The 12,980-nt window shown below is 31.0% G+C and overlaps 1 protein-coding gene across 16 annotated transcripts in view; it reads left to right on the forward strand.

Moving 5' to 3' along the window:
- LOC117170478 (MAP7 domain-containing protein 2) overlaps positions 1 to 12,980 on the forward strand; it is a 319,741-nt gene that overhangs the window by 274,197 nt on the left and 32,564 nt on the right. For 14 of the 16 annotated variants that reach the window (XM_033357188.1, XM_033357193.1, XM_033357183.1 and 11 more), the window contains 4 exons: positions 457 to 646; positions 4,034 to 4,380; positions 7,714 to 7,896; positions 10,418 to 10,852. In XM_033357188.1, the coding sequence (XP_033213079.1) occupies positions 457 to 646; positions 4,034 to 4,380; positions 7,714 to 7,896; positions 10,418 to 10,852 (1,155 nt within the window). The remainder of the gene's footprint in view (positions 1 to 456; positions 647 to 4,033; positions 4,381 to 7,713; positions 7,897 to 10,417; positions 10,853 to 12,980) is intronic. The other 2 variants (XM_033357184.1, XM_033357181.1) reach the window with 2 other exon arrangements.

Below are 12,980 nucleotides of genomic sequence, written 5' to 3' on the forward strand. Positions count from 1 at the left end.
GTATGTGTGTATGTATGTTTAGGTGGGTGTTTGTGTTTTATGGCATTATTTTACATACCTGTTAAGTATACAATGTTATATAATATGCACTTCAAAATTTTTAACGCTTTGGGATACTTTAAGGGTCATGCCCTGCCTCTAAACAATTTTTTAAATCTCAAAAAATTAAGAAATTTTTTTCCCCAAATGACACAAAACGATGGGTTGAGACTTCAAAAAATAAAATTGCTGTTTGTTTTATTACTGATGAGATATAGAGACTGGACTCGAATTTTTGAACTCTCTCCTTTTATTATGATACCTAACAATATGTAATCTTGTATAATAATGATTCTAAGTGTTAATTTTGTATATAAGGTACCTTTGTTATCCTGAGATTTAAAGGGCTCCCTCGTGAAGCATGTTGCGATAAGTTACCTGACAGAAAGTTATAAATGAAGTACAATGGTGTTTCAGGACGGGAGTCGTCGGGAAGTGCGAAGGACGTGGACAGGGCGAAACTCGTTCGTGAAAGGCAAAACGAAGAACGACAGCGGAAGTTGGAAGAGCTGAGGCAGCAGGCACTCACAGCTCAACGTTTCCGGGAGCAACGAGAGGAGGAACGGCGAAGACGTATAGACGAACTCAGGTCACGAGATAATGATAGGTATTGTAAAATTTTCATTATTTAAATTAAAACCATATAGTAGGCGATGAGAAAATATATTGGAAGTAACACTGACGGCAGTAGCTGGAGAATGATTCGGTCAGCGCTCGGATAGGTGACCGTTTACCGTGTTTTCACTACGTTAACTTACTTTTGAGCGGGATGTTGGACACCGAGGATAGATGTGGGCACTCGATGCCATCGAATGTCTACATTCAGATTCGTCTGTCGTTAACCGGTTGACTTCAGGAGTTTCGGTTTCCTGTAGTTTTCCACTTCCCTGTCCAAATGTTCAGACAAATGCAAGACAAATCCGGCTGCAGACGGTATGGTATTTAGGGACTCCACATGATTTAGTACGTCATGGATTACCTGGAGGCTCATTGAGTGCTGGGGTATTTGGAGTTAAGTTAAAGAGTTGGTATCTGTCGATATCCTGTGGAAGGGAAATGTAGGTACACTTAGTAAGGTAGAATTCACCGTCATTGTCTAAGAAGGATGTACGTGTAATATAATTAAAAAATATAATTTTTGGAATTAACCAAATTCCCAAGCTATATTCTATTTCATATAAGTCAAAGGATTATCCAATTTTTATTATTTTTCTTTAAGGCCATGTGACGAGTGGGTCACGTGGCCAGATTCCTACCTTACCCTCACTTTTTTATTTCTCAATTAATTTTCACACGAAGCGCCACATCAAGTTGAAAATTTGGGATAATGAATAAGAAGCACTAAAAAAGGTGGGTCTAGTCCTAAATTTGAATAATGATAAAAAAACCAAAAAAAATAATTTAGAACAACAAATTTTTTTATAATTATACAAATTTAGAACCAGAAGCACCATTCTTAGTGCTTCTTGTTTAGTATCCCAAATTTGCAACTCGATACGGCGATTCGTATGATAATAAGCTGAGAAATAAAAAAAGTGGCGGTAAGGTAGGAATCTGGTCGTGACCCACTCATCACATGGCCTTAAAGGAAAAATGACAAATCATAAAAAAAAATTAATTGTGCTTATAAGTGATATTACTTACCTATTATATTCCTAACAGAATGAGTTACAATTGAAATTTTGTTTGTTTAAAGCTTGAAGTTTAGCGACCAAAAAAAGATACTGAATGTTCATTCAAATTGTTTTTAAAAAGTGTTCAGTTTTTTTTTTGGAAATTTCACGTTCCAGTTAAATTCTAGATACATCAACGATCAAGAAAATAAATTCACGGAACCACATGAAACCATTATTTTATTTCTTCATGAAATTCAACTAACAAGGATTCCGAAAATTGTAAGATAAAGTAGTTCCTGACGTTCTCAAAGTTTTTAAGAATGTCCGAAATGGTGTCCAAAGATGTTAGAAATTTTTATAATTTTCAAATAACTTATGAAGTAAGTTTACGCTCAATGCAGTAAAAGCATTGACGGCATTATTTTTAAATCAAATTTGACCATTTATTATTAATATTTTTATTTAGTCTGCAAAATTGTGGGAAAAAGAATTAGGCCAATTCGAATTCCTTCTTAACTTCTAGATAATTATTTCTACTAAAAAAGTGCCTTAAATTTGATTAATAAATATTTATTGTTCAGGATGCCCAGCGTATGGGAAAAGCGGAAATTCTGCGTGAATTTCATTGGTTCGGGAATTATAAGGAAAATGCAACATGGGAACTTTTTTGTTTAGATCGCCTTATTTTACTAAATTTTCTACCAAAAAGTACAGCGTGGTTTGGGAATGTTTAAACGATTCAGAAATTGGCTTGATAATTATGCAGGGAAGTTTTGGCAACAGAGATTGAAACTGAAAAAAGGTATTGAAAAAATACGAAGTTTATTTACAGTTTTTTCATTATGAAAATGATAGTTTATTCTCGATAGGCAGCTAAAATAAATATGTCTTGCATGTTATAAAAATACGTATGAGAAAATGATGATTCTCCGCATTTTTATATTTAATAATTTTTATAAATACAAATTTGTTTATTATTTCGAGAGGCTCGAACAATCTTCTCAAATATTCTTTGTTGTACACTGCACCATAAAGGACGTTTCACCTCACCGTAGAAATTACCAGAGTGTATATAGCAGAGGTATAGGTAAATATAGTTATCAAAATACCTTAGAAAAAAATGACAAGTTCCAGAAATAATAACTGAAAGAAATATGTTTTACACATATTCATTTTTATCGGCTTTTAAATATTTTCTTATGTAGCTATAACTTTAAGAATTACTATTTTTAATGCGTCGCAACTTCTTACTGATAAAAAAATTTTTTAAGAAATAATAACTTGGAAAAATGAAAATAAAGCACTGAGTGTTGTATTTCTTATTTAAATTATATTCTTTCTACTAACTTTAAACAATATTTTCATCATACATATCACATATACATTTTTACATTCTCAGCATAATGAGAATGTATTTCTTTATGTGAAAACTGACGATCACTGATTTCTTTCAATTTAAACGTTTCGAGACCCCTGCATCCGAAAAAATACAAGTTTTACGTTATCCGTATCGTCTGTATACTGGATAACTTTCAAAAGACTAATCGGATTGGGTTGCATGTTGTCACATAGTTTGAGGAACTAAAAATAAAAATCGAATTCGCTAAACAGCTATTTTGGATAAAAATTAAAAAATTTTGACCATTCTCAACATTTTCGAGAACATTTGTTTTCTACATTTTTGGACAAATGACACAGGCTATAAAAACAATTATTATACAAAAATTTTTCACCCATAAAAGGATATATAAATTCTTTATTCATCATTTTAAAACAGGAGGAGTATATTTTCTTTCAATCGTAAAAAATAAGTTTAAAAATTAAAAGATTAAATTTTTCCGAAAAGGACACAAGAGACGGAAAAAATGAAAAGACAAAAGCTGTTCAACCAAAAAAGATATACAAGTTTGTTATAAATATTTTCTATAAGAATACATTAGAAATAAAAATATTAACTTTTTCGGAAAAACGAGGCAAGTTACAGTCACTTTTTATCTAACAACATTTTTTGCCTAAATTGTATCTCCAAATTTTCTCAGAACCACATTACTCAACTCTTTTTTTTAAATTCGCCTTTAGGTTCCAAATTAATATTTTTTGGTTGAAAATTCAACTATTTTATTGCAAATGCAATATATTTCGACTTGGAATCTTGGAAATTTAACATTTTTATATTGAATTAATGATAGTATCTACATTAATTTAATAAAAAAATAATTTATTCCACTATTCTTACCCTATTTTCCCTATCTGGAGTGCATTTTGGACCATGAAGACAATGTTATCTGTGAAAGTTAAATCTATGTTTTCTCAATATATCTAAAAGAAACATATCTAAAATTAGAGGAATCGAAGGTCTACTTTTGAAATTTTTTCAGACGAGTTCAAGTAGAAGAAAGAAAGCGGTTAATATGGGAAGCAGAAAGAGAAAGACGAGAGGCAATTTTGCGGAAAAACCAGGAGAGAGAGGCCAGAATTGACGCGAGGAAGAGGAACGAGAGGTCGCACATTGTCTTTGCTTTTGGCAGCTCCACACCAAGAATGTTGGAGCCTGCGGATACCGGTGGTTCGACCTTCTGGGGAACTCGTAGGGCGACCTCGACAACGAACGTCATGATGTACCCAACTGCTCTACCCCTGACCAGGAGATCTTCCGAACGGGAATTAGATAATAACAAAAAACGAGCCACTTCTGCTGGAGGCCTCGATCGAAAACCGGGCGAAGGTCAGTGCAAAACCCTTGATTCATTTTTCTGCAATTGTACCTTTATACAGACTGGGCCGAATTTATGACAATCTCTTGGAAATGCTCCTCGACATCAACGGGTAGACTTTAGTTAGCGAAAAACGCAGTACTTTGAGTGAGTATCGATTTTTATCAGAACGAATTTTAGGACTGTGTACTCAGTCGTAGAGCTTTATTTACAATATCAACAGCTACCGAGAAATTTACTTGTTACTCCCGAGTTTCGCTGACCCTTTTGATTGATCGTCCAAATGTGAGTAAGAATTACGCTATCGATGTTGCAAGTTGACATTGCACAGAGTGTTCTCTCTCTCTCTCTCTCTCTCTCTGTCTCTCTCTCAAATAGAAAAATAAACATGGAAATGCAGAGCCAGTTTTGTAGATTAAGCATTATTAAATTCGGCTCAGATAAGTGTACTTGAAAATTCATGTCCAAAATTTTTTTTATAATTATCCTGCGATTTTTCACTCTTGTTTTACATGTTCGTCTCCACCCTATGTGATGCATGAAACGAATATTGCACACATGTGATCCTGCCAGTTTATTTGTGGTTCCAGTTTACTTGTTCATCCCTATTGCGACATATTTTTAGTTTTAAATAATCATTTTTTGGCAGGAACACTATCACATATATAGAATTAAATTTCAGTAAATCATTCACGCGCTCACATCGATTTTGCTTTTTAGTTGTACATTTGCGCACGACACTTTAGGCATTTTTCACTTCAGTTTCATTATCTCTCGTCATAAATAAATTAATTAGACGACAAAACAAAATTGAACATTTTTATTGTCATGGGCGCAAACATGAAAGCAGCACTTCAAACGATTACACTATTTATTTATAAATGGAGTTCCAATAATCTAAAAGTACTTAAAATGAAAAATTAACATTTATAAGATTAATTCGAATTAGTTTTGGTTAGAAAATGCACGTAAATACAGAAGTGTAATTTCCAGTGCTTACTGCTATACTTCCCAGATGTGGTCCTACATCAGGGGAAAATATCCTGAAAAGTTAACTTAACATTTAGGCAATTCAAAGACGAGTAACTTTCAAAAAATATTATTTTTTTAGTGTACATTATTTCTAAAGTGTATTTTTTTATGTATTTAGTAGCAGAAGGCGTCAAATTAGTAGTGAAATTATTGTTTCTTAATTTAGGTAATTTTCATAAATAAGTTTAAATGAATAAATTTTATTAACGAATAATTACTCTAAGTTGTATCAATTATATGCAGAACGTTTTATAAAGAATTATTTAAAAATTGGTTGAATAGGGAAAATAATAAATTTATCAATTATGAAAGATATAAATTTTTTTGTTTCTGAAGCTTCCTGATTTAAAAAAAAAGTACAGTTTATAATTTGTAGTAAAAAAAAACATTAAATCTGAAATGTCTTGATTGTTGGAATAAAATGGTTCCCTTTTTTCGTTAAATTTCAAAATATATATTTAATGGTCGCTATACGCATTAAGTTTTTTTCCGAGAACACGAGTTTTTAAGTTTTTCAAATTCTAATTTCTATCATTATGATTATATTATATTCTGCAATGCAGAATATTCTATATTAGGGTGTCATACGCCCGAGAATTTTGGTCATTTAAAAAAAAAATGTAGCTTTAAATTATGAAACTTTCAAGAAACTTTATTTACTTGACAATAATTTTATCCGGTATCGGAAAAAAAGAAATATATTATTTAATAGTTCATAAATATTTTGCTATTAAATAGAAAATAATTAAGATTACAACAAAATTTCTTTTCAAGAGAATTTATCGAATTTAACATTTTTTAAATATTTATTTTATACTCAATTTTATAATTTTGGACTAGTATTTTTCACCATTTTTTTTTAATACCTGAAAAGGTATCAATAAATCAGCTTATATTTTATGAAAATTAGTTCACAAAATTTACAAAACGTATTTTTGTATTTGATTAGTTTAAACTTTTGCTTAAAATCACAACCTTTAGGTTGTAATTACAAATTTGGAGTAAAATGTTAAAAATCTTCAAAATTCAAAATGGCGGATCCAACTTGGCGGCTAAGAAATAAAACAATTACGAATCTGAAGTCAAATTTTCAAAATTCGAAATGACGGATACAATAATTGTTTTTTCAATTTTTGCTCGTCATATTGAATCAGCGACCCCAAAAAACCTGAGGACTCTTTATAGCCACGTGACCAATATTATAATTATTGGGACCTCATATTGGGACCGCTGTTTTGAATTTTTTACTTCAGACTTGTAATCAGCGACCCGGAAAAACATCAAAAACATATTTTCAAGCCACAGGACTCATTTTTTCATTTTTATCCGCCATGGTGGTTACGCTGTTTTTAAATTTAAATTAAGATTCGTCGTCAGCGACAAAAAAACCCTTAGGCGTTAGATTCAGCTAACTAAATATAATTGATTAGTTACAAATATATGTAGAGTGCGAAAGGTTATATTTGTTTGGTTTATTTATTTATAAAATCAATTCCGTTAAAAAAAATGTTTCAAGATTTCCTAATGTTAAATGAAGTTCTGAAAAACGTTGAAGGTGAAAATTATTTTCCCACCTTTTAGTATTTTATACATGCAATGAACAATCTAGAAAACGTGTATATTAACAAAAATGATTTTGTTAACTTTTCAGGATATTTTTCGCATTGGATTACTTTCGAGAAGGGCCACCAAGCGGCGAAAATTTCGCAAGTTTTCTAGCTGAAATACGGAAAATATGATAGAGCTGATTTCCATTTAATTATTCATTACAATCTATTTTGTAGTCTAGAATAAACTAAAAAAAGCGTGAAACCTATCTGACCTTAATTTTCTCGTAATAATTAAAAAGCAATTGAAGACAATTAAGGTCTGATTAATACTTCCCCCTCTCTAGAATCCGGTCTCGACACTATGAAAGCTACCTTCGCTAATTTGGATTGGTTCCCCCTGCTTCATTAGTCACGCCAGTGAAATCCGGAATTGTCTTCTCTCTATTTATGACCGACGCTTTCTATCAGAATATTTGGAACTCCATTGAAATTCGTGCTTCAGTTTATTCAGCAATATTTAGCTGTGTTGTGCTATTACATTTCCCTAGTATTTACGTCTTATATGAAAGTGAAAAAGCGTCTAATTTGCAATTTGATTTTAATTCTGATTCCTTGTCATCGTCATTGTTATTTTCCGTATTAAGTGAAATCGTTGTTTGAATGATTTGCCTAAAATTAAGTATGCATTTGTGTTAAATTTCCCGTTGAAGTTTCCAGTGTATTTCATCAGTGTGTGACAAGAACCCGGTGGTTTGTTCACAGATATGAGAATGTCTTCGTCCATGTACGAAGTGTTCAATTGGAACACTAGCCCTGATCCTCCCTTAACTCCTGCTAAAAATAAGAGAGCCAGCCTCTCTCTACCTCCTACCAATGACATCTTTGCTTTTGACGATAAGTCATATAGCAATGCTAGAAGTCCAATGATTCACCGGGGGGCCAGCGGTGAGTTTAGAAATCAGATCGAAGTCTGCATTGGGGAAAATGCTGTCTCAAAATGAACTGTCGATCTTTGGTTTTGTTTTTATTTCATTAATAGTAACTCGGTCATCCAATTCCCTGTGTAACGTTTCATTATACAAACGCATATTCGCATGTCTTTTTTTCTTTTGTTGAATGTCTGTCGCTAGTTATTTTATTGTGTAAGATTCCTTATGCAAAAGAACCGCCCTTTTTCTAAACGAAGTGACTATTTCGCTCATCAACTGAGACATAAATGTGAATTGTAGTTTATTTTGCCAGTGCTGCAACATTTACAAAAGGATATTCTTAAAAATTGCTAGGATAGATCAAAGGACCACAAATTCTTCATAAAGAGTTTGATAAAATAACTTTATTTCGTGGAATTATTTGATACCTGGGCAAAATAATCTACTTTTCTAATTTAGCCATTTAGGGATGAAATAGAAACGTCCTTTTATAAAAGAGATATGTTTTGTGATTAAACTAAGGAATCTTATTTTTGAAAGTGGCATACTTATTATTTCAAACAGTTTTTCTATCTATTTAGTCACATAAGTACTTGAAACTTTAAATAAGTACTAAACTAAAAAGTTTGTGTAAAGACAACGATTACAAATGTTGAGAAAATACATTTTAATTATGCCACTGATATATTGAAGCTTATCTGTTATTTGGCCGCTGTTATGAAGAGTATTTTAAATTTTAAATTACAAGTTTGTATTCAATTCTTTATTGTTATAAATTTAAAATTAATATTCTTTAATAGGTTCTCGAAACATGTTCAGTCTTATCATAACTCGATTTTATTACTATCAACATTTTTTTTTAAACAAGTAGCGTTAAAGAAATTGATATTACTGAATAAAATGATTTGCGTCTTTTTTTTCTTAGCAAAGGCAAATTAAATAACTTAAGTTACTCAATTTTAAAAGACTCTGCATCGGGAATTTAAACATTCGTATCATTTTTCATCTCGCAAAGAAAAATACTCATGCATTTCTTTTAATAGTTAGGATTCAATGAAATTATTTATTGTTACGAGCTGTGGTTTTTTACATGTTTTCCAGTGTTATTTCAAAATCAAAAGTTTTATTTAAATTTTTCTCATATGTGTAAGGCTTGTTTTTACGTGTGTGCGTCCTTGTTATTTACAAAGCATGTATATTTCTTTCTTAGGAAGTATTTAGTGTTTACCCTGTGTTTACAGAATTTCGTGAATTGTGAAAAGCATGTGCTTAATAGGAAAATAAATTCGAACTTTTTATATAAAAATAATCGAATTTCATTTTGTATGATTTCTAAACTTGGTATCGTATCATAAACGACTCAGATGTGGATGCTTTTCAAATTTAAAGGTCTTACATTTTGATCAGGGTTGCATTTATAAATAAAATTGTCCAAAGGTTCAAATAAGAAGTGTTATCGATTCCAATAATTTTCTATTTTTTAACATTTATATTTAGAGATTTGAGAAATAAGTCGTTACTGTTATATATCAATAGTTTGTTTGTTTCCAAATTTGAAGCTTATAAATTTATATTATTTTCATAGAGATGAATTTAAAATTCAGACCATTTTCAATAAAAAATTGTTCATGTCCTAAATTGAAAGCTTTACGATCCAATATAAAAGTTACGGCGTTGACGTTTAAAAAGGGATTCAAAAAATAAAATATTTAGAAACATCCACATTTATGTTTAAAAGTTTTCCCATTCAAAAGAATTCAGTTTGCATTAATTAATGACTCTACAAGGAGTTTTGTAGCAACCCTACTTAAAATGTTTAGTTTCAATGAAATTTTCGGATCCTGGGTTACGTTTTCATTTGGCAATGATTCTTTTTAGATTTTGAAGAGTAACATAATATATTGGTACCATAAATGGAATTTGCAGTTGTTATGTAAAATTTTGTGTTTAATAAGCCAAATTTCTTTAGGTACTCGAAAAATAAATTTGTTCACCATTCTTGAAAAAATATCTACATAAATTGGGAAAATCATTGACATAATTATGAATTAAAATTGGTTGTCATTATCACGTAAATTCATAACTTAGGTTGAGGTATATCGTGTGAAAGATATTGAAAAATATTTTGTTTCCTGTTAACGATATTGTATCATATGGCTTATTTAATAAGTTAGTTCTCTCATACCATTTTAAAATGATAAACTGTTTAAATTGATGCTATTTATATAATATTATGAAGGAATAGCAATTTGTTTTCATGTTTTGTTTTTGTCGACTTTGACACATTTTGAGGATTGGTTAACGAAAATAATGAAAAAGCCTTTTGAAACGCATTCTAATGAAATTCAGATGTGCAATTTGAATTGCAAATTTATTAAAGAACATAAACTATTAGCAGCTTGCATGAATATTTTAGCCGTTTATTTCAAGTCCCTTGAAAATTAAAATCCTGGGTCTATTAGTTGCTGATTGAATCAATTGTGTTTTGGAATTTCGCATTGAACCTAGACGTGGCTTTATAGCAGAAACGTTTACAGGTGAAGAAAGTGACGCATCTCCTGGAACACCTAGTTCGGTATATCTACGAGTGAACAGGCGACGTACAGACCTTATGCCCACAATACCATCCCCAAGGGATGGACCACCGTCATCGGGACGCAGTTCGAGTTCGAAAACCTTCACACGTTCACCAGGTAGGACTTACTCCATGTCCAGGCTGGACCAACTTTCGATACCTAGGAAACGTCCCACTGAGCTTAGCACACTGACGGAACAGCAAGCTCAGCCTCTGGGCGCTTCTAGCATGAGTCGAAGCATGTGTCATTTGGCTGCATCCGGAGCAAAGAACCTTAAACGTTCGGATAATTCTCGTAGCATGGGTACTTTACCAGGCTCAGTTCCAATTCCCCGGCCTACCAGGGCGGAGAGACTTCGCCGAAAGGCCCGCGAGTATCAAAACCACCATCAGCCAGGTAAGCACGTTAGAGTGCACTCAACTCCTTCAGGCCTATTATTATTCATTATTCTCTCCGATTCAATTCAGTAGTCTATCTCAGCTCATTTTAACTCCCCTGGGTGGCGACTTGATCGGGAAACCAGGAAATGGCCGGGAAGTGAATTAAAAGGCCGGGAATTTACTTCTAACCGTAGCAAAATTCAAGTTTTCATTATTTTAATAAATTAGGTCAATTTAGGAAAGTGACTACTTTATTTACAGTTGTAGGACATATAAGTGAAAATAAATATAGTTTTTCTTTTAGGACAGGGAGTCTCGGCAAAGAAATATAATTGACGGAAAATTAAACTATTTTATTTTTGGTTGAAATTCCACTTTGAGTTCAAAATGGACCTTTTCTAGTTTAAAATTTACAAATTTAGATGTAAATTAGTCTTTTTTAATTGAAGATTCATTTATTTCGTTGAAAATTCACGTCTTTTGTTTTTAAAAAACTTATTTTTTAATAGAAAATTGACTTTTTTGGTAGAAAATTAGTTTTTTCTTTGATTTTGCATCTCATTGTTTCAAAATAATTATTTTTTTTCTTTGAAAATTCAAGTATTCCAGTCAAATATCCATCATTTTAGTTGAAAATACATCTTTTAAGTTCTATATAAATTTATATGATTGAAAAATAAATTCTGTTGTTAAAAATTAATTTATTTTTTTGAATTGTGAGCTATTTGATTTAAAATTTATTTATTTTTTGGATGAAAAGGAATTTTTTTCTTCAGACCATGTGACGAGTGGGTCACGTCACCAGATTCCTACCTTACCGCCACTTTTTTTATTTTTCAACTTATTTTCACACGAAGCGCCACATGAAGTTGAAAATTTGGGATAATAAATATGAAGCACTGAGAAAGGTAGGTCTGGTCCTAAATTTTAATAATTATGAAAAAAACAACAACAAAACTTACAACAAAAAACTTTTTCCATAATTATAAAAATTTAGAACCAGACCCACCGTTCTTAGTGCTCCTTGTTTAGTATCCCAAATTTTCAACACGATGTGGCGTTTCGTATGAAGATAAGTTAGGAAATAAAAAAATTGGCGGTAAGGTAGGAATCTTTTCACGTAACCCACTCATCACATGGTCTTAAACTGAAAAGCAGAATGCTATTCCAGTTGAATACTCCATAATTTTAGTTAAAAATTGATTTTTTGAATGTAAATTTAATTATTCAATTTTTGGTTGAAAAAATGATTTTTTTTTTACTTGAGAATTCATCTTTTTGGTTGGGCATTGATTTTCCAAACTTAAAACTTAATTATTTAAGTTTTGGTTGAAAATCTATCCTTTTTTACTGAAAATGATTCTTTTGATGTTGAAAGTTCAACTATTTCAATAAAAGATTAATTGTTTTAGTTGAAAATGCATTTTTTTTTGTTTAAAATTTGACTATTACAGTTGATAATTCATCATTTTAGTTAAAAATTCATTTGTTTTACTAACAATGTAGATATTCCATTGTCTGTTGAAAAATTATTTTTCTTCTAATTCAAAATTTAACTATTTGATTGAAAATTTGTCTTCTTTGTTTGAAATTAATGTATTTTATTTACAAATAGTATTCCACAATTCCAGTTGAAGATTTATAATTTTATTCAAAAATTCATTCATTTTAAAATGTTTTGCTCCGTTGTGTTAAAGAATATTTGGAATGAACTTCATTATTTAACATAAATATTTGCGTTTTGCGATAAATATGAAAGAAAATTACCGGAAATTTTAAATTATCCGCCAAATCGCCACCCTGCTCCCGTGAAAACATTAAAAGTTTCTTTTAATGTCCTTACGCTTTCTACTACAAAGGAAAGGATTCACAGTATAACCATTACGAAAAATTTTTTTCATTGTTCACAAATCACAGTCTTTTCCCTGAGTTTTCCCCTTCTATTTACATAAATGTATGTAAGAACTATAAGAACCAGTGTTCGTTTTACATTTATAAAATTATTCTATTCGAAACTAAAATATGCTACCACGTTTAGTAAATTTTAATTTTTGTGAGCTTACAGAATTATTTATTTTAATTAGTTACACTCTTTATAATTGAAATTTAATTTTTTGTTACTTCTATAGTCATTGAACATTTTT

The sequence above is a fragment of the Belonocnema kinseyi genome, chromosome 4 (assembly GCF_010883055.1).
Source record: "Belonocnema kinseyi isolate 2016_QV_RU_SX_M_011 chromosome 4, B_treatae_v1, whole genome shotgun sequence".
Lineage (NCBI taxonomy): Eukaryota > Metazoa > Arthropoda > Insecta > Hymenoptera > Cynipidae > Belonocnema > Belonocnema kinseyi.